This window comes from Haliotis cracherodii, unplaced genomic scaffold, assembly GCF_022045235.1.
Source record: "Haliotis cracherodii isolate W230 unplaced genomic scaffold, xgHalCrac1.p SCAF_4, whole genome shotgun sequence".
NCBI classification, from domain to species: Eukaryota; Metazoa; Mollusca; class Gastropoda; order Lepetellida; family Haliotidae; genus Haliotis; species Haliotis cracherodii.
Window position 1 is genome coordinate 46552622 of NW_027266297.1, and position 27749 is coordinate 46580370.

The following is a 27749-nucleotide window of genomic DNA, read 5'->3' on the forward strand; positions in this document are numbered from 1 at the left end:
ACAATGTCTGTATGCAGGGTGTGTGTATAGTGTCTGTATGCAGGGTGTGTATAGTGTACAGTGTCTGTATGCAGGGTGTGTATAGTGTACGATGTCTGTATGCAGGGTGTGTATAGTGTACTGTGTCTGTATGCAGGGTGTGTGTATAGTGTACAGTGTCTGTATGCAGGGGGTGTGTATAGTGTCTGTATGCAGGGTGTGTGTATAGTGTACAGTGTCTGTATGCAGGGTGTGTGTATAGTGTACAATGTCTGTGTGCAGGGTGTGTGTATAGTGTACAGTGTCTGTATGCAGGGTGTGTGTATAGTGTACAATGTCTGTATGCAGGGTGTGTATAGTGTACGATGTCTGTATGCAGGGTGTGTATAGTGTACAGTGTCTGTATGCAGGGTGTGTATAGTGTACGATGTCTGTATGCAGGGTGTGTATAGTGTACTGTGTCTGTATGCAGGGTGTGTATAGTGTACACTGTGTATGCAGGGTGTGTATAGTGTACAGTGTCTGTATGCAGGGTGTGTATAGTGTACAGTGTCTGTATGCAGGATGTGTATAGTGTACGATGTCTGTATGCAGGGTGTGTATAGTGTACTGTGTCTGTATGCAGGGTGTGTGTATAGTGTACAGTGTCTGTATGCAGGGTGTGTACAGTGTCTGTATGCAGGGTGTGTGTATAGTGTACAGTGTCTGTATGCAGGGTGTGTGTATAGTGTACAGTGTCTGTATGCAGGGTGTGTATAGTGTACAATGTCTGTATGCAGGGTGGTGTGTATAGTGTACAGTGTCTGTATGCAGAGTGTGTATAGTGTACAATATCTGTATGCAGAGTGTGTATAAAGTGTTATTGATGTTTCTTTATTCATTTCCCTCTGTACCCCATTGGCCCATTGTACATTTAGAAAGTCAAGTCCACAATGGACATTGACAAGCTTCTGATATTCATGGCATGGAATATATGTAATGAGAGGTTTTCATGGTTTCAGCATGGCATGATGACAACAGTATGTTAAATTATGTAATGTAGGATGGACATAATATTTTCCAGGAATATATGGTTTTTTAAGATTGTTATTTTTTTACAAATTAGCAGAAAATGGTATTCGTTTTCGATAAGAGCAATGTTACAGAGTTTACAAAGTCTTTGGTCTCTTGGGACATTATGATATCTCCCCACTTCAATATAGAGTGTATGAGAACTACAACGATAGTGGGAAAGCGCAGTACGACATTTATCAATATTGATATTCAACACAAAAAGACCACCTCCGTGCTCTAGCGGTAGAGCGTCCGCCCAGAGAGCAGAATGTCTGGCGTTCAAACCCTGGCCGCGTCATACCAAAAGACGTTAAAAGATGGTACTTGTTGTTACCCTGTCTGGCGCTCGGCATTAAGGGGCTAAAACAAGGACTGGTCAGCTCAGAGTCAGTATACTGTGTCTGAGTGGGGTATTCATTTTAAACTGCAGCATGGTATCTCAGTGAGCTAGCACTATAAATTGGCATCAGTCTGGACTAGTACAAGCAGACAAACACATGCAAGCACGTCGCTATATAAGTGCAATAATCTTGAACGCGATGTTAAACACAATTTCACCTCACCTCAACACACAAAAATAATTTAGATAAAATATAGGTATGCATTTTCGGACTACCAGCAATATCTGAATGCCATTCGTGTTCATGCATATATTTTAATTGTGATACAAATTAGAAAAGAAATGGTTTTTGATAAGAAACTGATTGGTTTTCCAAAACATAGCCGAAACCAAATTTATATAAGGCATTTTTAATCTTGGATACCCAATTAATCTTGCCATTTACAGCTTCTTTATACAACAGATTAAAGCTCTTTCTTGGGTTACGACTATCAGGCATAGTTATAATCTTACACCAGTAAGTAATACAAAGCTTATATGCTGAAATGTACAAAGGATATCGACCGCACTCACCTCTTACGACATGATCAAGTGCCTAAAAATTGTTTGCATGCTAATAAATGGATCTATTTAATTTCTTTGTATTTATTAAAGCCCCAAATTTTAGCTCCATATAGCAATATTGATGCTACTTTGGTATCAAATATCTTGAAAATTACTTTATAATCAAATGGTTTTACATTCCTGAGTGATTTTAAAATACCAAACAATATTTTTTGGCCTGAAGTGCAGCATTGCATACATGGTTAGACCAATTTAAAGTTTGAGAATAATACACCTAAATATTTATAAGAAGAAACACATTCTAATCTAACATCTCCATAATACCATTTTTCATTTTCATTCCTACTTTACTGAACACCATTACTTTAGTTTTATCAAAGTTAACAGTTAATGAATATCTATGACAAAAATCTTTAAGAACATCAATGCGCTTCTGTAGGCCAAATACAGTATCTGCAATTATAGTTACATCGTCCGCAAACAATAATAAAAACAGTTGAAGACGTTCTGGATGGAACTGGATTCCTGGTTCATATTTGGATTCAATTTCTAGAGCCAAGTCATTTATGAACATATTAAACAGCCTTTACGGACTCCAACATTACACGGAAAAAATCTGAAAGTTGGTTTTCATATTTAATTGTAAGTTTATCATTTATGTTAAAATGTTGTTTATGCAGAGACAGTACGCACATTCCCATCTATTTATAGCATTTATATACATCACGTCCGGTGATCCACACTGCGCATGTGCGACAGTAATCCTTTGTCTCTGCCGTGCTTGCACTTTTGCTTCCTACTTTGTCAGCGCACGTTATATAGTAATTTTTTCCCATCACCATCCCCAAACTCCATCTTTTTAACCTTTCTTTTTGTATTTACTCCCTTTACATATACTGTTAACATTGCTAGTCACAATGGGGATACTCTGTATTTTAAACCCCAAGTAGCTTATCTATTCATTTTTATACCTCATCTTGACTGAGGGCCCATTCTCTACTTCACACTCATCTGCAGTCCGTCCGGGGCGTACAGGGAACGACACCCAGTAAGTTGTACGTCTCTGTATTTCCACCATCGTCACACCGCATCAGGGAACGACACCCAGTAGTGGATGTTGCGCTGTAATTTCAGCATTTACTTACCATATCCATCACTCAGTATTACTGGGCCCCAGTCCATGTTTTTGCTACAATCATTCTTGCCTACATGCTTTTTACAATCGTAGGGGGGACAGATGTCATACTTTTATTTGTTAGCTTAGCTAGGCATCTGTGCCCCTGTTTTTGTGCCAAACAATAAATCATTAAATTTATGTTTTCTTTTGTTGTCTCTGCATAAAGGCAGGAGATAACATAATTATAAATAGATTGGATATTTTTATACATCTTGGCGAGACTCTGTGTACGTTTAATAAGTGCAACAATTTTGATCTGTCAACAGAGTCGAACGCCTTGGAGAAGTCTACAAAAAGTGTATACACTCTTTTTACCTAAATATCGCTGAATAATAGATTGCAATATAAAAATATTATAATAGTATATAATACTATGAAAATAGTATACAGGGTGTGTGTACAGTGTCTGTATGCAGATTATGTGTATAGTTTACAGTGTATGCAGGACGTTCTTATTATGTACACTGTCTGTATGCAGGGTGTTGCGGAGATGGCTGGTCAGAACGAGGGGACAAAGTACGAGCTGCTGGAGGTGTCCAACCCAGAGTGTCTGATGGTGCGGGGAGAGAAGCAGGACATCATCGTGCAAGACTCCCAGGAGCTGGCCAGGCTGAAGGCTGTGTAAGAACACTGGAGACCAGGCCACATGTTTTAGTATAGTCCTCTGTGATACCAAGTGTTGAAACATCAGTATTCATTTGAGAAACATGTCAAGCTAATGTCCTGTGGATGTACATACATAATTGTAAGTTTATCATCTATGTTAAAATGTTGTTTATGCAGAGACAGTGCGCACATGCCCATCTATTTATAGCACATATATACATCACGTCCGGTGACCCACACTGCGCATGTGCGACAGAAATCCTTTGTCTCTGCCGTGCTTGCACTTTTGCTTCCTACTTTGTCAGCGCACGTTATATATTAAATTTTTACTAATCGGAACCTTAACGTGGCCAATACGATGTCATCATCTCAACTACCTGCCCGTGGTTTCGCGGAGCTATGAAGAACTGACACTTGGGGATTGGACGAACTTTGAACTTTGACGGGCAACATGAATCGACGGGGAACACGCTCGAGGTCACGATCTACAAGACGGGGGTCAAGTGCGCCAACTGATTTACCAAATGACGACTTGCACCAACCTCCACCGTCTATTGCAGCTGCAATACAATCTTCTCCAGTCCGATCTACATCGGGACGGCGCCAAACAGTTTATACTGACATTCCCTCCAATTTGACTACGGCGCAACTTAAGTCAAAATTACGAAATCTCGGCATACAGACACCGAACATGACCAGGAAAGACCTAGTACGCTTGTTGGAGGCCAATGAAATTCGCAGGAGACCATCTTCGACAGTTACGAGTGACGACTGTCAAACTTCAGATGGGATTACTTTTCCTACGCCGGAGAGACCACTCGGACCCTTTTCCAATATGGCGGCGCCCACGATCACTTCCGCCGAACGATCGTCACATCCATCGCCCCAGTCTCAAGTGCCTTGTACTTCACCGGAGAATGCTGCTTCTCTCCAAAATCAAATACAGGCCTTACAACGAACAGTCGAATCTCTGTCTCGACAGATTGCGGGAAACCCAAGCAGAGCAAGTGACCAGATATCCACCTTCTCAGCGCAAGAGACGACCAGACATCCCAACACGCTTTTCGGTAGGCATTCCCTCAGAATTGCTTCTCATGATTTACCCAATGTAGTATGTATCTCATCTGCACTAAGAACAAAGATTCAGCAGGGGAAGTATGTCAACATCGCCTTATTGACATTGCCTGAACATGAGTTGTCAAACGTTCGCACCATAATGGATGGAGAAGGGAACGAAATTCGATTTAAAGGGGCATTGGATCAACGTTTAACTCAACCCTTGACCATTGGAGATTTTGTTTCATCGTTCACTAAATACATCGACATTGTGTGCGAAGTGGCTGATCGCAGAGAAGAACTCCATAAATATATGGCTGACATAGTCGACATTGCCAGTCAACACGAGGGTTCGTTGTTCTATGACTACCATCAAGCCTTCTTTCAAAGAGCAGCTACCCTCCTCGAAACTTACAACACACCAGTCTATTGGGGCATCAAGGACAAAAGCCTTCTCGACTCAGTAGCAGCCAACAGGAAAGCGAGACAGTGCAGTGTGTGTGGCAGCCTGTCTCACAACACAGATTTTTGTCCCAGACGGGGTAGGACATTGTTTGCAAAGAATGCTCATCCATCCACAGACTGGCGCGGTAGACAGCGCGTCCAGTTCAAAGGAAAAGAAATCTGTAATAACTTCAATGACGAAAAGGGATGCAATCGCTTTGCATGCTATTTTCTTCATTTGTGCCTCCATTGCCATGCCACACACCCAGTCTTCAGATGTCGGAAAAGAGCTTCTGTATCTCAGAGTGAGGGCAGTCAAGAGAAGTCCGATAAACAGGCATGACCTTCTAACCTCCGGCTGCCACAGTTTCAGAGTGTAACTCGTTCTCCTATCAGCGTTCAACAGCTCCAAAAAGAACTACATAATCATCCAGATAAAATATTTGTCAAAACACTCATTCAGGGATTTACTCATGGTTTCGATACAGGCATCTCTAGTCCACCTACTTCCTCGTGGGAGTGTAGGAATAATCTCTCGGCCAGGCAGCAAGTCGATGTGGTGACAAAGTTACTTGAGGACGAGGTAGCCAAGGGTTACGTCATTGGACCTTATTGCGAACCACCCTTTCCTGTGTACAGGATTAATCCACTGGGGTTAGCACAGGGGAAATACTCCAAAAAATACAGACTGATCGTTGATATGTCCGCACCTCACGATTGTGAAATACCCAGCCTCAATGACCTTATCAAGAAGGAAGATTATTCCATGGCCTATGTTCGTGTCGATGACGCTATCGGCCATATTCAGAGTATGGGCACTGCAACACAATTATGCAAATTTGACATACGGGATGCCTTCAAACAAGTCCCAATCAGTCCTTCTCTCTGGCATCTTCATGGCGTTAAGTGGCAGGATGAATATTACTTTTATACCAGGCTGGTATTCGGCTCACGCTCTAGCCCCAAACTCTTCGACTACTTGTCTCAAGCTGTGTGTTGGATCGCTACCGAGAATTATAAAGTCTCATGTGTGCTTCACCTTTTAGACGATTTCCTGTGCATCGACAGACCGCATTACATGGCAGAGCGGACAATGGCTATCATGTCCATGATATTTAAACGCCTGGGTATACCGTTATCACAACACAAAACAGTGGGACCAAGCACTTGTTTGGAATACCTAGGCATTGAACTGGACACTGTGAATATGCAAGCACGTCTGCCAGCGGAAAAAAATACATCGCATTCAAGAAGTGATCAATTCTTGCCGCAACAAGGCGGCTATCACAAAACGCCAACTCTTATCTTTGTTAGGCCACCTCAACTTTGCTGCTCGAGTGATACCTCCGGGCCGCGCCTTTGTATCATTTCTCATATCCATGTCTACTACAGTGAACAATCTCTTCGACTTGGTGACCTTGGACGAGCACACTCTCATGGAATTAGCCATGTGGGATCTATTTTTATCTACTTGGAATGGCATATCCATGTTCAGAGATACTATTCTAACTCTGGATTACGACTTCCACCTGTACACAGACGCAGCTTCTACCGTCGGCTTCGGGGGTATTTGGGGCCACAAATGGTTCTCAGGACACTGGCCGACAGAATTATCATCCTTGACTACGACATCGTTATCCCTCTTAGAACTGTATCCTATAGTGGTAGCGGTGTTCTTGTGGGGACAGTATTGGGGCAGGAAACAAATTTGTTTTCACTGTGACAATTTGGGTACCGTACATATATTGAAGAAAGGTCGCTCTCCCAACTTAGAAATCATGAAGTTGATGAGAACTGTCACTTTGCTTGAAATGAGATATGGCTTTAGTTTAACGGCACGTCACCTACCCGGCAAGCACAATGAGTCAGCTGACGCCCTATCACGTTTTCGTTTCCAGAAGTTCCGAGAGCTGGTCTCTTTGGCAGAGCAACACCCATTTCCATGCCCCTCCTATCAACAGCTCATCGTGACCTGAGTCAAGATGCCCAAAGGTTGATGGACGCAGGGGTGGCCCCATCTACACTCCAAGCTTACTCTACGGGCCTATCACGTTTTAAGCTCTTCCTACTCTTGAACGGCTTCGAAGCGACCAAGGCCAACCTGCCCCCACTTACTGAAAACAGGATTCTACTGTTTATCACACACTGCCATTCCAAGTTACAGCTGCAATACAGTACCATCAAACTGTACTTGGCAGGAGTTAAGTTCTTTTATGTGCGTGCAGGGCGTTATCAAGAAGTGTCTCAAGCAATTCTACCAGACAGAGTACAACTGCTGTTACGAGGTATCAAGAAATCCCAAGGGAAGCCAAAACTCACTCGCTTACCTATCACCACCGGCCTGCTGAAACAAATGTGCTGTGTTTTACGTAAGGGCTGCTTTACACCATTCGTCGACTGCATGATGGAAGCAGCATGCACCTTGGCCTTTTTTGCTTTCCTTCGGTGTAGTGAGTTTACAGTGCGAGGATCATTTGATCCAGCTATCAATTTGTGCCTTAGTGATGTGAATGTGAATGCTCAGTGTACAAGAGCGGACATCAAGATTAAAGCCTCCAAAACAGACCCATTCAAGGAAGGTGTGGTGTTGCAATTATATGCAAATAAATGTGTGTGTCCAGTGAGAGCTCTAGTGAAATACATTAACATGAGGAGTAAGTGTTTCCAAGCTTCTTCTCAAGCTTTCTTCTTGGATGAGCTACTTAGGCCTCTTACCAGAGATTCCTTTCAAGGGAAATTAAAACATGTAATTAATTTATGTGGAGTCCCTAGTGCCAACTACAACACTCACTCGTTTCGCATTGGGGCCGCCACTATGGCAAGCAAAGCTCAAGTGGAGGACCATATGATTCAGACTCTCGGACGTTGGTCGTCGCAGGCCTACTTACGTTACATTCATGTGGCTCAAGAGAGCATCAAGAATGCGCAAGTCGCTATGAGTAACTGTTGACCATATCACCTATCTACAATCATCAGGACAGCTGTTTTTCTTTACAGCCTTTTCACCTTCCATGTCTTTTTACCATGTATATCTTTTAACTTCTTCTTTTTTCTTTTTTCTTTCCTACTTGGGGCTTACTTGTTTTTCTACAACTAAGTTTTGGGGATACTCTGTATTTTAAACCCCAAGTAGCTTATCTATTCATTTTTATACTTCATCTTGACTGAGGGCCCATTCTCTACTTCACACCCATCTGCAATCCGTCCGGGGTGTACAGGGAACGACACCCAGTAAGTTGTACATCTCTGTATTTCCACCATCGTCGCGCCACATCAGGGAACGACACCCAGCAGTGGATGTGGCGCTGTAATTCTAGCATTTACTTACCATATCCATTACACAGTATTACTGGGCCCCAGTCCATGTTTTCTCTACAATCATTCTTGCCTATGTTTTACATGCTTTTACATTTGTAGGGGGGACAGATGCCAGACTTATATTGTTAGCTTAGCTAGACATCTGTCCCCCAGTTTTTTGTGCCAAACATAATAAATCATTAAATTCATAGTTTCTTTTGTTGTCTCTGCATAAATTGTAAGTTTATCATCTATGTTAAAATGTTGTTTATGCAGAGACAGTGCGCACATGCCCATCTATTTATAGCACATATATACATCACGTCCGGTGACCCACACTGCGCATGTGCGACAGAAATCCTTTGTCTCTGCCGTGCTTGCACTTTTGCTTCCTACTTTGTCAGCGCACGTTATATATTAAATTTTCCCACCACCATCCCCAATTTCCACCTTTTTTCACCTTCTTTGTATTTACTCCTTTTACATATACTGTTAATAACATTGCTAGTCACAATGGGGATACTCTGTATTTTAAACCCCAAGTAGCTTATCTATTCATTTTTATACTTCATCTTGACTGAGGGCCCATTCTCTACTTCACACCCATCTGCAATCCGTCCGGGGTGTACAGGGAACGACACCCAGTAAGTTGTACATCTCTGTATTTCCACCATCGTCGCGCCACATCAGGGAACGACACCCAGCAGTGGATGTGGCGCTGTAATTCTAGCATTTACTTACCATATCCATTACACAGTATTACTGGGCCCCAGTCCATGTTTTCTCTACAATCATTCTTGCCTATGTTTTACATGCTTTTACATTTGTAGGGGGGACAGATGCCAGACTTATATTGTTAGCTTAGCTAGACATCTGTCCCCCAGTTTTTTGTGCCAAACATAATAAATCATTAAATTCATAGTTTCTTTTGTTGTCTCTGCATAAACTGTAGGTTGTTTTTAATCTCTTGCTCTGCACAATGTGATGCATGTTGTGAAGAATCATCTGGATGATTATAGTATATGGTAGTGTCATTGCAAGTGTAGTTGAAGTGGTCAATACTTGTGCTGTGCAGGTATCCAATCAGTCAGAGTCAGCTGATAGAGGCGTCGGCCAGTGAGAAACAGATGTCTGCAACTGTCAGTCACACCCAAAAGATCATCCAACGGTTACAGTCGGGGGAGTTTCCCGTGGATCTGAATAAACTTCGGTATGTAGGAAGATTTGTTCATAACCAGGGCAACCTGAAAGAATACTTTGACTCAGTGACATATCACAAATATGATTGAATGGCCTTGCATCTGGTATCTTTCCTTCAATCCATCCTCCTACCTCACTGCCCCCCATCTGTCCATCTGTTGTCCATAAGCCCACTGAATTAAATTAATGTGCAACAAGTCATTGGTACAACAGTCTCTGTTGATAACTATACTGTGTGCTCACCTGAAACATTAAATTACCTTAATCATCAAGATGTGTCACTCATCTGTGTTCATGTTTCAGGGAGTCGGCCATCAGTGTGTTCATGTTTCAGGGAGTCAGCCATCAGTGTGTTTATGTTTCAGGGAGTCAGCCATCAGTGTGTTCATGTTTCAGGGAGTCCGTCATCAGTGTTCATGTTCAAGGGAGTCAGCCATCAGTGTGTTCATCTTTCAAGGAGTCAGCCATCAGTGATCATGTTTCAGGTAGTCACTCATCAGTGTTCATGTTTCAGTGAGTCAGTCATCAGTGTGTTCATGTTTCAGGGAGTCAGCCATCAGTGTATTCATGTTTCAGGGAGTCAGCCATCAGTGTGTTCATGTTTCAGGGAGTCAGCCATCAGTGTGTTCATGTTTCAGGGAGTCAGCCATCATGTGTGTTCATGTTGCAGGGAGTCCGTCATCAGTGTGTACATGTTTCAGGGAGTCCGTCATCAGTGTGTTCATGTTTCAGGGAGTCAGCCATCAGTGTGTTCATGTTTCAGGGAGACACTCATCAATGTGTTCATGTTTCAAGGAGTCAGCCATCAGTGTGTTCATGTTTCAGGGAGTCGGCCATCAGTGTGTTTATGTTTTAGGGAGTCACTCATCAGTGTGTTCATGCTTCAGGGAGTCGGCCATCAGTGTGTTCATGTTTCAGGGAGTCAGCCACCTGGGTGTTTTTGTTTCATGGAGTCAGCCATCAGTGTGTTTATGTTTCAGGGAGTCACTCATCAGTGTGTTCATGTTTCAGGGAGTCACTCATCAGTGTGTTCATGTTTCAGGGAGTCAGTCATCAGTGTGTTCATGTTTCAGGTTGTTACTCATCAGGGTTAATGTTTCAGGGAGTTAGCCATTAGTGTTCATGTTTCAGGGAGTCAGCCATTAGTATTCATGTTTCAGGAAGTCCTGATTGTGTCAGTACACGGTGTGCACATGTTTCAGGAAGTCCTGATTGTGTCAGTATGCAGTGTGCACATGGTTCAGGAAGTCCTGATTGTGTCAGTATACAGTGTGTACATGGTTCAGGAAGTCCTGATTGTGTCAGTGTTCAGTGTGCACATGGTTCAGGAAGTCCTGATTGTGTCAGTGTTCAGTGTGCACATGGTTCAGGAAGTCCTGATTGTGTCAGTATGCAGTGTGTACATGGTTCAGGAAGTCATGATTGTGTCAGTGTACTGTGTGTACATGGTTCATGAAGTCCTGATTGTGTCAGTATACTGTGTGTACATGGTTCAGGAAGTCATGATTGTGTCAGTATGCAGTGTGTACATGGTTCAGGAAGTCCTGATTGTGTCAGTGTACAGTGTGTACATGGTTCAGGAAGTCCTGATTGTGTCAGTATGCAGTGTGTACATGGTTCAGGAAGTCATGATTGTGTCAGTGTACTGTGTGTACATGGTTCATGAAGTCCTGATTGTGTCAGTATACTGTGTGTACATGGTTCAGGAAGTCCTGATTGTGTCAGTATGCAGTGTGTACATGGTTCAGGAAGTCATGATTGTGTCAGTGTTCAGTGTGTACATGGTTCAGGAAGTCATGATTGTGTCAGTATGCAGTGTGTACATGGTTCAGGAAGTCATGATTGTGTCAGTGTTCAGTGTGTACATGGTTCAGGAAGTCATGATTGTGTCAGTGTACAGTGTGTACATGGTTCAGGAAGTCATGATTGTGTCAGTGTTCAGTGTGTACATGGTTCAGGAAGTCATGATTGTGTCAGTGTACAGTGTGTACATGGTTCAGGAAGTCATGATTGTGTCAGTATGCAGTGTGTACATGGTTCAGGAAGTCATGATTGTGTCAGTGTACAGTGTGTACATGGTTCAGGAAGTCCTGATTGTGTCAGTATACAGTGTGTACATGGTTCAGGAAGTCCTGGTTGTGTCAGTGTACTGTGTGTATATGGTTCAGGAAGTCATGATTGTGTCAGTGTTCAGTGTGTACATGGTTCAGGAAGTCCTGATTGTGTCAGTATACAGTGTGTACATGGTTCAGGAAGTCATGATTGTGTCAGTGTACAGTGTGTACATGGTTCAGGAAGTCCTGATTGTGTCAGTGTACTGTGTGTACATGGTTCAGGAAGTCATGATTGTGTCAGTATGCAGTGTGTACATGGTTCAGGAAGTCCTGATTGTGTCAGTGTACAGTGTGTACATGGTTCAGGAAGTCCTGGTTGTGTCAGTGTACAGTGTGTATATGGTTCAGGAAGTCCTGATTGTGTCAGTGTACTGTGTGTATATGGTTCAGGAAGTCCTGATTGTGTCAGTGTACAGTGTGTATATGGTTCAGGAAGTCCTGGTTGTGTCAGTGTACAGTGTGTACATGGTTCAGGAAGTCCTGATTGTGTCAGTGTACTGTGTGTACATGGTTCAGGAAGTCATGATTGTGTCAGTATGCAGTGTGTACATGGTTCAGGAAGTCCTGATTGTGTCAGTGTACAGTGTGTACATGGTTCAGGAAGTCCTGATTGTGTCAGTGTACAGTGTGTACATGGTTCAGGAAGTCCTGATTGTGTCAGTATACAGTGTGTACATGGTTCAGGAAGTCCTGATTGTGTCAGTATACAGTGTGTACATGGTTCAGGAAGTCCTGATTGTGTCAGTATGCAGTGTGTACATGGTTCAGGAAGTCCTGATTGTGTCAGTATGCAGTGTGTACATGGTTCAGGAAGTCCTGATTGTGTCAGTATACAGTGTGTACATGGTTCAGGAAGTCATGATTGTGTCAGTATGCAGTGTGTACATGGTTCAGGAAGTCCTGATTGTGTCAGTGTACAGTGTGTACATGGTTCAGGAAGTCCTGATTGTGTCAGTATACAGTGTGTACATGGTTCAGGAAGTCCTGATTGTGTCAGTATACAGTGTGTACATGGTTCAGGAAGTCATGATTGTGTCAGTATGCAGTGTGTACATGGTTCAGGAAGTCCTGATTGTGTCAGTATGCAGTGTGTACATGGTTCAGGAAGTCCTGATTGTGTCAGTATACAGTGTGTACATGGTTCAGGAAGTCCTGATTGTGTCAGTGTGTATATTGTTCAGGAAGTTATGATTGTGTCAGTGTACAGTGTGCACATGGTTCAGGAAGTCCTGATTGTGTCAGTGTTCAGTGTGTACATGGTTCAGGAAGTCCTGATTGTGTCAGTATACAGTGTGTACATGGTTCAGGAAGTCCTGGTTGTGTCAGTGTACTGTGTGTATATGGTTCAGGAAGTCATGATTGTGTCAGTGTTCAGTGTGTACATGGTTCAGGAAGTCATGATTGTGTCAGTGTTCAGTGTGTACATGGTTCAGGAAGTCATGATTGTGTCAGTGTTCAGTGTGTATATGGTTCAGGAAGTCCTGATTGTGTCAGTGTTCAGTGTGTACATGGTTCAGGAAGTCATGATTGTGTCAGTGTTCAGTGTGTACATGGTTCAGGAAGTCATGATTGTGTCAGTGTTCAGTGTGTACATGGTTCAGGAAGTCATGATTGTGTCAGTGTTCAGTGTGTACATGGTTCAGGAAGTCATGATTGTGTCAGTATACAGTGTGTACATGGTTCAGGAAGTCCTGATTGTGTCAGTGTTCAGTGTGTACATGGTTCAGGAAGTCATGATTGTGTCAGTGTACAGTGTGTACATGGTTCAGGAAGTCCTGATTGTGTCAGTATACTGTGTGTACATGGTTCAGGAAGTCATGATTGTGTCAGTATACTGTGTGTACATGGTTCAGGAAGTCCTGATTGTGTCAGTGTACAGTGTGTACATGGTTCAGGAAGTCCTGATTGTGTCAGTGTACAGTGTGTACATGGTTCAGGAAGTCCTGATTGTGTCAGTATACTGTGTGTACATGGTTCAGGAAGTCATGATTGTGTCAGTATGCAGTGTGTACATGGTTCAGGAAGTCCTGATTGTGTCAGTGTACTGTGTGTACATGGTTCAGGAAGTCCTGATTGTGTCAGTGTACAGTGTGTACATGGTTCAGGAAGTCCTGATTGTGTCAGTATACAGTGTGTACATGGTTCAGGAAGTCCTGATTGTGTCAGTGTGTATATTGTTCAGGAAGTCATGATTGTGTCAGTGTACAGTGTGTACATGGTTCAGGAAGTCATGATTGTGTCAGTATACACTGTTGATGTATTTCAGGGACTCCCTTCAGGAAAGCCATATGTCTCTGAATGCAGTGAGAAGAGACCTGACCCAATTGCAGCAGACAGACATCCCTGCCCTGATCAGCAGGTCGGCCGACCTCCAGGGCACCAATATCATCACGGGCGACTACAAACTGAAACTTGCCAGACAGGGCTACTTCACATCCAACCAGGACCAGGTGGGATACGGTGGCTCACATATGCTCATGTGTCAGCTTCTCACATGCCTTGAAATTATCCTGTTCTTCTTCACCATTTTATACATGATTGAAAGTAAAGGTCACCCAGTGCGAGGTCGACATCCCGAAAAGTATGTGTAGAATTTTTTGTTTCGAAGTTGTACTATATGGGGCCTATGTTTTCCTGTAGTGGAAGCGAACCATAAGTGTTTCTGACTTTATTATTACTGAAGCCACAGGCATAGACTTCTCTGTTTCAAGGGGGCACGGGTGGCCCAGTTGTCTAAGGCGCCGCGATTTGCTGTGCAGAGATGCATCCCTTGGGCACTCCAGAAACCTATGATTGTGGGTTCGAATCCCGGTTCGCCCCGATTATGTTTCTAGTTTTGTCAGCACCATACTTGTGCTCATGGGTTTCACAGAAGTGGTAAACGTCTAAGACCTGCATCACTTCGGGCTTTCCTCCCACATCAAGCTGACATGCCATGATATAACTGGAATAATGTTAAAAGTGGCATTAAAACAACTCACTCACTCTCTGTTTCAAAGTTATACTGCTTTGGCCATGTGTTTTCCCAACTGGAAGTGATGTTATTAAACTGGAAGTGCTTATAATTCTGTTATTAAGTTAGCTTGAGGCATAGGCTGTTCCTTCTTCCACAGGTGTCTTTTAGCTAAACCGAGGCCATTAAAACCACATGGCAGGATCAGATTCTCCTTAGCTGCATGATCATGGCCCTCGCATCCAAGATCAAGGGTAAACTGTCAACCGTTTAGTGGGCAAACAGACAGCACCTTCATCTAATTTCTGAGGGTTTTCTCAAGGTGGATGTACCAGTGTGCTCCACTCAGATAACTGAGCTCTTGTTGGCAGGGGCAGGGGCAGGGGCAGGGGCAGGGTTTTTCACTCTAGTATTCAAATCATAACAAGCCTCCACTGAGAGTTTGCCAGATATTTCCCTGGTGTTTCATGGTGTCACAATATATATTCTGAGGGATTGTTGAGTTTTTGTTGCTTTTCGCTTCATGTTGAAGTTCTGATCCTCTTACATTTGACAGATCAACTTGTGACTCATCCTGTCACAATATAGATTCTGAGTGACTCATCCTGTCACAATATAGATTCTGAGTGACTCATCCTGTCACAATATAGATTCTGAGTGACTCATCCTGTCACAATATAGATTCTGAGTGACTCATGCTGTCACAATACAGATTCTGAGTGACTCATCCTGTCACAATATAGATTCTGAGTGACTCATCCTGTCACAATATAGATTCTGAGTGTCTCATCATGTCACAATATAGATTCTGAGTGACTCATCCTGTCACAATATAGATTCTGAGTGTCTCATCCTGTCACAATATAGATTCTGAGTGTCTCATCCTGTCACAATATAGATTCTGAGTGTCTCATCCTGTCACAATACAGATTTTGAGGGACTCAGCCTGTCACAATATAGATTCTGAGTGTTTCATCCTGTCACAATATAGATTCTGAGTGTCTCATCCTGTCACAATATAGATTCTGAGTGACTCATCCTGTCACAATATAGATTCTGAGTGACTCATGCTGTCACAATACAGATTCTGAGTGACTCATCCTGTCACAATATAGATTCTGAGTGACTCATCCTGTCACAATATAGATTCTGAGTGTCTCATCCTGTCACAATATAGATTCTGAGTGTCTCATCCTGTCACAATATAGATTCTGAGTGACTCATCCTGTCACAATATAGATTCTGAGTGTCTCATCCTGTCACAATATAGATTCTGAGTGTCTCATCCTGTCACAATACAGATTTTGAGGGACTCAGCCAGTCACAATATAGATTGTGAGTGTCTCATCCTGTCACAATATAGATTCTGAGTGTCTCATCCTGTCACAATATAGATTCTGAGTGACTCATCCTGTCACAATATAGATTCTGAGTGACTCATCCTGTCACAATATAGATTCTGAGTGACTCATGCTGTCACAATACAGATTCTGAGTGACTCATCCTGTCACAATATAGATTCTGAGTGACTCATCCTGTCACAGTATAGATTCTGAGTGTCTCATCATGTCACAATATAGATTCTGAGTGACACATCCTGTCACACTATAGATTCTGAGTGTCTCATCCTGTCACAATATAGATTCTGAGTGTCTCATCCTGTCACAATATAGATTCTGAGTGTCTCATCCTGTCACAGTACAGATTTTGAGTGTCTCATCCTGTCACAATATAGATTCTGAGTGTCTCATCCTGTCACAATATAGATTCTGAGTGTCTCATCCTGTCACAATATAGATTCTGAGTGTCTCATCCTGTCACAATACAGATTTTGAGGGACTCAGCCTGTCACAATATAGATTCTGAGTGTCTCATCCTGTCACAATATAGATTCTGAGTGACTCATCCTGTCACAATATAGATTCTGAGGGATTGTTGGGCTATGGTTGTTATGTGCTACAACTTGAAGTTCCGATCCTCCTGACGTCATGTATCGGAAGTCACACAGGTATACTTGACAAGTTAGACTAAGGATGGGACAGGTGATACAGATTTAGTGAAGAGGGTGCTGGCACAATCTAATCCAGATGTAATCTGAAGCTGGTTACCAATACCTCAAGCTGAGGATCCTGCTGCCATCTGTGGGATAAACATTGCAGTGTGTTGTGTCAGGATGAGAAATAATTTTCATGAATTTGGACATAGAGCTCTAATTGGTTACCAAATGCAACAGGCACCTGGATGTAGAAGAGGCACATTTGGGCTCTGTGTTATATGATAAGGGATTAGTATACTTATATCACAAATATCCAAATTCTAATTTTGTGACAAATATACATCAATTTCCACTAAAGAAGATAGATGGTGCAAACACCAGTACAGTGTGTTACATATTGTCTGCCCATTATTGTCATGATCAGGATGATCTTGTATATCATGGTGGTGATCTGCTGGTACTCTGACATTTCTGTTTGTGACTGGAGTGACCAGAAATGTTTGTAATCACTGAAATTGATGCTGACTATTAATGCTTTTCCAAGAATGGTACAGTTCATCGTCTCCCTGAAATAGACCCACTAGCACACATAACATTATTTCTGGGAGGTCATTGGTGAAATAATTGTGCAATGCCTGCAATCCTGCAGTCTCTGTGAAACACTGATAATGGTGTGATCCTCTAAGAGCAATGTTGTGTTGATGTTGTAGTTGATTGATCAGCTGGTGGTGCAGCGAGCGCGCAATGAGTTCCTGACAATGGCCTATGAGATAGAATCCAGGAATCACCGTGACATTCACCGCCTGCTGACAGCGGTCAGAAGGACACTCCAGCAGAACCTGACTGACTGGAGGGAGAGACAGGTAACCCACCAGTGACTAGGACCTGACAGGAGGGAGAGACAGGTAACCCACCAGTGACAAGGACCTGACAGGAGGGAGAGACAGGTAACCCACCAGTGACTAGGACCTGACTGGAGGGAGAGACAGGTAACCCACCAGTGACAAGGACCTGACAGGAGGGAGAGACAGGTAAGCCTCTAGTGACAAGGACCTGACAGGAGGGAGAGACAGGTAACCCACCAGTGACTAGGACCTGACAGGAGGGAGAGACAGGTAACCCACCAGTGACAAGGACCTGACAGGAGGGAGAGACAGGTAACCCACCAGTGACAAGGACCTGACAGGAGGGAGAGACAGGTAACCCACCAGTGACAAGGACCTGACAGGAGGGAGAGACAGGTAACCCACCAGTGACAAGGACCTGACAGGAGGGAGAGACAGGTAACCCACCAGTGACAAGGACCTGACAGGAGGGAGAGACAGGTAACCCACCAGTGACAAGGACCTTACAGGAGGGAGAGACAGGTAACCCACCAGTGATTAGGATCTGACAGGAGGGAGAGACAGGTAACCCACCAGTGACAAGGACCTGACAGGAGGGAGAGACAGGTAACCCACCAGTGACAAGGACCTGACAGGAGGGAGAGACAGGTAACCCACCAGTGACAAGGACCTGACAGGAGGGAGAGACAGGTTACCCACCAGTGACAAGGACCTGACAGGAGGGAGAGACAGGTAACCCACCAGTGACAAGGACCTGACAGGAGGGAGAGACAGGTAACCCACCAGTGACAAGGACCTGACAGGAGGGAGAGACAGGTAACCCACCAGTGACAAGGACCTTACAGGAGGGAGAGACAGGTAACCCACCAGTGATTAGGATCTGACAGGAGGGAGAGACAGGTAACCCACCAGTGACAAGGACCTGACAGGAGGGAGAGACAGGTAACCCACCAGTGACAAGGACCTGACAGGAGGGAGAGACAGGTAACCCACCAGTGACAAGGACCTGACAGGAGGGAGAGACAGGTAACCCACCAGTGACAAGGACCTGACAGGAGGGAGAGACAGGTAACCCACCAGTGACAAGGACCTGACAGGAGGGAGAGACAGGTAACCCACCAGTGATTAGGATCTGACAGGAGGGAGAGACAGGTAACCCACCAGTGATTAGGATCTGACAGGAGGGAGAGACAGGTAACCCACCAGTGACAAGGACCTGACAGGAGGGAGGGACAGGTAACCCACCAGTGACAAGGACCTGACAGGAGGGAGGGACAGGTAACCCACCAGTGATTAGGACCTGACAGGAGGGAGAGACAGGTTACCCACCAGTGACAAGGACCTGACAGGAGGGAGAGAAAGGTAACCCACCAGTGACAAGGACCTGACAGGAGGGAGAGACAGGTAACCCACCACTGACAAGGACCTGACAGGAGGGAGAGACAGGTAACCCACCAGTGATTAGGATCTGACAGGTGGGACAGACAGGTAACCCATCAATGACTAGAACCTGACAGGATGGAGAGACAGGTAACCAACCCACCAGTGACTTGGATGCTTACTTTGATTACACAATGCCTTTCTGTTTGTTACTGTAAGTTTCATTTTGTAAAATGTTTGATGGATTTTCTCTCTTTCTTTATGAGTTTATGAAGTTGAATGTGCTCAGGGAACACTTGTTGATTTTGTTGGAGAAATTATGGACCTCCAGTGTCTTATTTGTTTCTTGTTCGACTCGTGTTAGTAAGTAAATACATTTTGTAGAAAGCCATGGAGGATCCGTGTATTACCCCGGCCAGGCATCAGCGCGGTACCATAGACTCCCGTGACAAGGCCACCACCAGACTGCACCAGATGCTGAGTAAGTCCTATACTAAGGGGAGGGTGATATAGGCATGAGTGCTGTCCACATGGCACCAGGATACTGTATATTGAAATGATGCAGGGAATCCTGGTGTGAAATACACATTTCATGGAGCTTAGTGTGACAATAGTAAAATGATTCAAAGACATGATGAAAGTTTGCAGGGGATCTCAATTTTGTGAATTCTTAAAGCATGTGTATTGGTTGTGTACTCATGGAATGTGTGACATGTCCCCCACCCAGCATGTGTACTGGTTGTGTATTGGTTGGGTGCTGATGGACTGTGTGACATATCCCCCACCCAGCATGTGTACTGGTTGTGTATTGGTTGTGTGCTGATGGACTGTGTGACATATCCCCCATCAAGCATGTGTATTGGTTGTGTATTGGCTGTATACTGATGGAATGTGTGACATTTCCCCCACCCAGCATGTGTACTGGTTGTGTATTGGTTGTGTGCTGATGGACTGTGTGACATATCCCCCATCGAACATGTGTATTGGCTGTGTATTGGCTGTATACTGATGGAGTAGGTGACATTTCCTCCACCCAGCATGTGTATTGGTTGTGTACTGATGGACTTTGTGACATGTCCCCACCAGGCATGTGTATTGGTTATGTATTGGATGTGTATTGGTTGCGTATTGGTTGTGTATTGGTTGAGTATTGGTTATGTACTATGTGACATATCCCCCACCCAGCATGTGTATTGATAGTGTACTGGTTGTGTATTGGCTGTGTACTGGTTGTGTATTGGTTGTGTACTGATGGACTGTGTGACATTGTGTATTGGTTGTGTTACTGTTGTGTGGCTCATGTATTGGTTGTGTTACTGCGGGGTAACATATGTATTGGTTGTGTTACTGTTGTGTTTCATGTGTATTGGTTCTGTTACTGTTGTGTTTCATGTGTATTGGTTCTGTTACTGTTATGCAGCAAGTGTATTGGTTATTACTGTTATGTGGCATATGTATTGGCTGTGTTACTGTTGTGTAGCATGTGTATTGGTTGTGTTACTATTGTGTTCGATGTGTATTGGTTGTGACACAGCTGTGTAACATGTTTATTGGTTCTGATACTGTTGTGTGGCATGTGTATTAGTTGTTACTGTTGTATTATATGTGTATTGGTTGTGTTACTGTTGGGTGGCATGTGTATTGTTTGTGTTACTGTTGTGTGACATGTGTATTGGTTGTGTTTTGTGTTTATTGGTTGTGTTACTGTTGTGTGGCATGTGTATTGTTTGTGTGGCATGTGTATTGTTTGTGTGGCATGTGTATTGGTTGTGTTACTGCTGTGTGGCATGTGTATTGGTTGTGTTACTGTTGTGTTTCATGTGTATTGGTTGTAAAATGTGTATTGGTTGTGTTATTGTTGTGTTTTGTGTGTATTGGTTGTGTTACTGTTGTGTGGCATGTTTATTGTTTGTGTTACTGTTGTGTTTCGTGTGTATTGGTTGTGTAACTGCTGTGTAACATGTTTATTGTATGCGTTACTGCTGTGTGGCATGTGTATTGGTTGTGTAATTGTTGTGTGGCATGTGTATTGGTTGTGCTACTGCCATGTGGCATGTGTATTGGTTGTGTTATTGTTGAGTGACATGTGTATTGTTTGTGTTACTGTTGTGTTTCGTGTGTATTGGTTGTGTTATTGTTGTGTGGCATGTGTATTGGTTGTGTTACTGCTGTGTGGCATGTGTATTGGTTGTGTTATTGTTGTGTGGCATGTGTATTGGTTGTGTTACTGTTGTGTGGCATGTGTATTGGTTGTGTTAGTGTTGTGTGGCATGTGTATTGGTTGTGTTACTGTTGTGTGGCATGTGTATTGGTTGTGTTACTGCTGTGTGGCATGTGTATTGGTTGTGTTACTTCTGTGTAACATGTTTATTGGTTGTGTACTGATTGGTTGTGATACTGTTGTGCAGCAGGTGGTGAATCTGGAGAACAACAGCTGTTCCTGACCAATGCTGGGATGGTGGATGGTGCCCAGCAGCTGCAGCACAAGCATACAGCGGCTGATTCAGCTCTCACAGCAGCCATAGATAAACATCAACACAAGACCCGTCTGCTGTAGGTATCAGTAGGTTCTACACAGGCAAACAATGAAAAACCTCTTTTTTACATCAGATATTTAATCTCTCTGTTATCAGAATGACACAGCATTTATTGTCACATCACCATGGCTATGTGTCTGAGTGTCAGCAGGGTAAGAAAAATCCACTCGTCCGCATGTATTGACAAGTGGCAGCATGTGCAGAGTGAGAAAGAATTGAATAAATGCTTGTCCGACTCGACGAGTACATATGTTTCAATCCTATCAATTCATCTCTTATTGTTTTCAATAGGAGATGAATTATTTCGAACCTAAAATACATTTTCATTTCTTGCACAATCTAAGTAATAACAATGAAATACATGTTGCTCATATCATAAATAGACGATATACTTGGCAACTGTCCGAAATAAACAGGAATTGCGTTTGCACAGCAGGAATTGAAGCCAGAAAAAGAACTGTGCAAGATGCATGATTGAGCTGGTTTGAATGGGCGGAGTTGAATGTATATGGCGGGGATGGCCGTAAATAATAACTATGAACATAAAACTTCATGCAATTTAACAGGGCAAGTAAAAATATTGCAAGTCGAGTACAAAATAAATTCTTCTTGCCCTGCTGGACATGATGGGTGTAAGACATTTTTCGAGCCCTGATCAGGGAGATGCAGGTCTATCATTGCTATGTGTCTGTGTGGCAGGGAGATGTAGGTCTGTCATTGCTATGTGTCTGTGTGGCAGGGAGATGCAGGTCTGTCATTGCTATGTGTCTGTTTGTTAGGGAGATGCAGGTCTGTCATTGCTATGTGTCTGTGTGGCAGGGAGATGCAGGTCTGTCATTTCTAAGTGTCTGTGTGGCAGGGAGATGCAGGTCTGTCATTGCTATGTGTCTGTGTGGCAGGGAGATGTAGGTCTGTCATTGCTATGTGTCTGTGGCAGGGAGATGCAGGTCTGTCATTGCTATGTGTCTGTGTGGCAGGGAGATGCAGGTCTGTCATTTCTATGTGTCTGTGTGGCAGGGAGATGTAGGTCTGTCTTTGCTATGTGTCTGTGTGGCAGGGAGATGCAGGTCTGTCATTGCTATGTGTCTGAGTGGCAGGGAGATGCAGGTCTGTCATTGCTATGTGTCTGTGTGGCAGGGAGATGCAGCTCTGTCATTTCTATGTGTCTGTGTGGCAGAGAGATGTAGGTCTGTCATTGCTATGTGTCTGTGTGTTAGGGAGATGCAGGTCTGTCATTTCTATGTGTCTGTGACAGGGAGATGCATGTCTGTCATTTCTATGTGTCTGTGTGGCAGGGAGATGCAGGTCTGTCATTGCTATGTGTCTGTGTGGCAGGGAGATGCAGGTCTGTCATTGCTATGTGTCTGTGTGGCAGGGAGATGCAGGTCTGTCATTGCTATGTGTCTGTGTGGCAGGGAGATGCAGCTCTGTCATTGCTATGTGTCTGTGACAGGGAGATGCAGGTCTGTCATTTCTATGTGTCTGTGTGGCAGGGAGATGCAGGTCTGTCATTGCTATGTGTCTGTGTGGCAGGGAGATGCAGGTCTGTCATTGCTATGTGTCTGTGTGGCAGGGAGATGCAGGTCTGTCATAGTTATGTGTGTGTTCTTCAGGGAAGGGGAGATGCGAGTCTGTGTGGACCAGCTGTACCATGGATCCAGCACAACCAGTGGAGAGCCAACAGTGACTCCACCATTGCTGCAGGAGACACTGACCAATCTAGACACAATGCTGGTCAAGCTGGAGGCATCCATTATTGATGTCATCAAGGATCATGATACCAAGAAGAAGGTAAAGAAAACAGTTCAAAGTAATGATGATCCTCAGATGATCAGATGATCCATGATCCATGAGCATCAATACAGGGAATAGGAAAATGAGTTTGTATCAAGGTAGTATAATGAGTTGTTGATAGTTTAACTGGAAACTGCACTATTAAATAGCTTCAATTCTGTGTAACCTCAGTTACTTTTTGGTGGGGTAATTCTTTTTATAAAGTCCATTTTATCTCCACCAAAATGTAACTCCGGAATTCGAGCCTTGTTCAGTAAGATCTGAAGACGAGGCGGAAATGTCCAGTTGAGTACATACGAGGAAGTGCGTATTTATTCCAACTTCAGTATGCTGCTCACCAGAATTTTCTATGAACACTAGTACTGTCAACATCCAACTGTTGTACGCTACAGGCATATTCAGCAGCGAATCAACCTCCTCCTCAAGCAAACAATCCCCATGACTTTAGATCACGAGCATCTACGATGGCACTTCATGGCAACTGCTGTCGCCTCGATTATTGAGGCATGTTTTGGGAAATCTGACGCAGTCTATCTGCAAGACCTGTCAGGAGAGGATGAAGAGAGCGTTGACAGTTTTGGGGCATTGATGGTTGCACAGCTATAGCCAAGCGAAGTCATCGTTGATAGTGTACCACCAGGCCCTGTCTCTTGTTATCCCCCAAAGCTAGGACACTGTTGATGTTAACACTGGGGAGTGGCAGTCTCGCCTTATGTGTATTATGTCACAGGCATACAATTTCTTATTTGTTCTGGTGGTAAGCTTGTTGGCCGATTTGTTTATGGAAGTGTTCTCTCTAGGTGAGAGATCTCCATTGGGATAACTTTTCGGTTCAACAGCAACAAATTGCTTTATATATATGCAGGATAAGTGTATAAATATAATATTTTTAAACTTATCCTATCTCACACTTTGTATCTTCTTTTCGATCCTATTTGGAAACATGAAGACAAGATTCTTTGACCTCATGGTGTCTATCAAGAAGGTTTTTAAAGATATTTCATACTTTGATTTTTCCTGTTTTTATTAAAAACTAAGTATTATCATTATCTAATATATTTGGAAATTTTAGTATAAATTGTATATTTATATACTTATCCTATCCTACCCTTTGCATGTCTTCTTCTTCTCCGATGCTATGTGGAAACATGCTTGAGCTCCAGCACCTAAAATGAAAACTTTCTCCTGAACACACCCCAGCATCTCCATGGTTATGACCTACAACTGGGCCCGTGCACCCTAACCTTACTCGAGCTGACCCCTTGTGTACCTCTGCCAACTCATTCTCTTTCTTATTGCCACTTTGTGTTGACATGTTTTGACAACTTAGAGAAGTTCTCTGTCTGTTTTTTGTCTCTGAATTAACAAAGCCTTCACCAAGGGCAAAAAAGACAGACAACATCCGGCATTCAAAGTGTGAGATAGGATAAGTTTATGCTAAATTTTCCAAATTGTTAAAGGCGCACTGATCTAAAGCAATTCCCCGGGACTGGTTGTTGCCTTTGTTACTGTTTTTCCCGTGAGTACCTGGATCATATAGCAGAAATCTAGACTAGTTTGCAACCTGTGTTTGCCATTCGTAAGCACATTTGTCACTTTTATTGATAGTGTAAGTGCGTATGGTTACATTGATCAACAAAATGAAATACAGTTTTGGAAATAATGAGGAAATGTAGGTAGGTATCAGTAGTATAGGTAATGGGGTTCTGCCGCAACTCCACTGGAGCTGGATTTATATACCTATACTGCTACTACAGGTGGCATTTTTTATGCCAAAATGATTATGCGATTCAACGATAGTCATGAGATTAAGTTAAATTGGCTCTAGCTCACCATTTTACTAGGAGACCAGACTATATAACTAATTGATAAGAAACAATTGATAACCGTATTTGGTTGGTTTGACATCACTGATATAATAAAAACCTTGTGGTAATTCTCTCCATTTAATAGCTTTTTCGATCTCCATTATTATATATACTTATGTAAGCATTTGTCTAAATGTGATCTAACGATAGTAAGCAATCTATTTTTAATCTCCAACCAGTTCTTTGGTTTTTGCACGGAATAATTGACACGCTTGTTGCCTCCCCTGTTCTATGAACTTTTTTTTCTCGTCTTCGCTAATACCACTGGTCTTACGAGATTTTGATCGAATCTCCTGCTTCATTGCGTTGTATTTGGTGAGTTCCGACAGCACTACACGAAACTCATCCTCGGATATCTTACAATCGACCATTGCTGTCGAAATATGATCCTCAGTGCTGTTCAACTTTGCTTCGGCGAGTATCCGAATACTATTGTGTTTTAATGCTTTCTTTTGTAACCAACGAGAAATGAATTTTATCGCTATTCCTGCCAGTCCCGAGACTCCAGCGGCTATTTCCATGCCGAGCACGATAGGCGCGGCGATTATAGTTGATAATAAACCAACACCTGCTACACCGAGTCCCATGCAAGCTGTAACAAGCACGGCTCTGCGATACTTTTTATACAATCCAAGTCTCAACTCCCTATCCTTCTCTATTCAATGTTTTATGTCGCTTATTTGATGTAATCGAAATCCATCAACAGTTTCCATCTTTTCAAATGTCTCAGCGAGCGCCGGATATAAACTCATAGTGTATATTACGATCACATAATAGTCTTTAATTGGTCTTGCTTAAATGTTTTGAGAGTATACATCAACATTATCAAATGTATATTATATGGCAAGAATATCTTAGTAAGAGAAATACTGTCACTTTTAATAATTTGGACCCCCTCGAGGGTTGCAACGGGTGATGCTCCGATATATATAATACTGCAACGTCGACGCTCGTGTTTCTTTAGCCATTTAATCGAAAGACCTGGTAATATTTCAAAGGCATCTACCGGTGCATCTCCGAACAAGACTTCAAAAATAAGAGTAGAAATATTAGGTATTGCACTCAAGTTAACTTTAATATTATCAAATTCTTTTTGTAAGGCCGGACAACTTAATAACATGTGACCTGGGTCTTCTGGCAGGGGAGAGACTAACACACTTTTTCGTTTTGACGGGATATAGGCCGCGAGTACGATGCCACTATTTATTATCTTAGTTAAATTATGTCCCTTACCCATCATCACATACGGTGGGGTAATGACGATATTCAATAGCCACTCGATTTTTGCGTCGACCATAGTCCATTTTTTATCGTCGTTGCGAGTAATACTGTACGAAGTGTTTTTAAGGAGTCTACTAACATCGACATCGCTTAAATCTTCTAGATTACCCGTGAATGTAACTTCTATCCGCTTGTATACATTATCGTGTAAGTGTAAAGCGTATAACTTACCATCGGTACCGGGTTTATCGATTCCTTCTGTGTCTCAGAGATCGGAAAGCGCAATTGTATTACATTTTCTGAGCGTTCCAGGGCCTGATGCATCAACCATTATTTATAATATGGAGTGTTACACTTAAGTATCCTATATGTACAGGTTGGTGTTTTACATCTAATACTGAAATTTTGAGGTCTGAAATAATACCACGCTTTAATTTTTTATATTGTAACGATGAGAAAGATTCCGTTCTACCGCTATTATATTGAATATTATCCGTCGTGCTTATTTGATCAAGGTGGATGTACAACTCTTTATAGGGAACTAAATCGGGCAATGTATCTCCATGTATTGTTATGTTGAGTTCTATATGTTCGGGGAGTGGTGTAATTCCAAGTGTAATTGCTAAGGCATTGTAAAGAAATACATTTTTATTCGACTCATTTTGTGTGAGAATAGCTCCCAAAGGCTTAAAAAATACATCATTGAGTGAGCATACGCTGTAATACCCATCAGGTATAAAAATGGTGTCGCCAATAATTCTATAGTTTTCACCTAATAAATTTACCCCATTATTACCTCTCACAGCACTTATATTGGTCCACCGAGGGTAATACGTTACATCACATAGAGCGACTTCGAGTTGTCCATCCGAGTTATCGATAGTATGAAGCAGTTGAATAGACTGACCATTTGTTATTCCCGGGAGTGTGACATACATATTAAATATACAATGATACTATATCATAACTTAAATATGAAATCGAGATACATTACTAATCAATCGATAATAGTAACTGCCTCTGGTGCTGAATTTTTCGTTAAATTCCCCGGTATCTTTGAAAAATACAGAGTCACGGCAACTAGCGATAAAATGGTGCACGATTGGTTTCACAATCCGATGAAATTTTGGCAGAATCAGTTAAACTTTGCTATATGGTGTGCCACAACGGGATGTGGCCTATCTCTTTATTCCCCAGGATTTGAACTAAATAAGTCTGTTATAACATTTCACGTGTACTATCAGATTAGACATATGCTTAAAGAAATTAGTGCTCCATTACCACAGGATCGAGCGTGGAATTCCACAAATAATAATTATGATAGG

The 27749-nt window shown here is 42.8% G+C and overlaps 1 protein-coding gene across 3 annotated transcripts in view; it reads left to right on the forward strand.

Annotated features, from left to right (window-relative positions):
• The window catches only part of LOC139480143 (HAUS augmin-like complex subunit 3), a 57902-nt gene that overhangs the window by 18489 nt on the left and 11664 nt on the right, over nucleotides 1-27749 (forward strand). For 2 of the 3 annotated variants that reach the window (XM_071263174.1, XM_071263175.1), the window contains exons 7-13: nucleotides 3592-3734; nucleotides 9592-9726; nucleotides 14097-14280; nucleotides 17490-17642; nucleotides 19389-19485; nucleotides 21413-21557; nucleotides 23155-23332. In XM_071263174.1, coding sequence (XP_071119275.1) covers nucleotides 3592-3734; nucleotides 9592-9726; nucleotides 14097-14280; nucleotides 17490-17642; nucleotides 19389-19485; nucleotides 21413-21557; nucleotides 23155-23332 — 1035 coding nt within the window. The remainder of the gene's footprint in view (nucleotides 1-3591; nucleotides 3735-9591; nucleotides 9727-14096; nucleotides 14281-17489; nucleotides 17643-19388; nucleotides 19486-21412; nucleotides 21558-23154; nucleotides 23333-27749) is intronic. The other variant, XM_071263176.1, reaches the window with a different exon arrangement.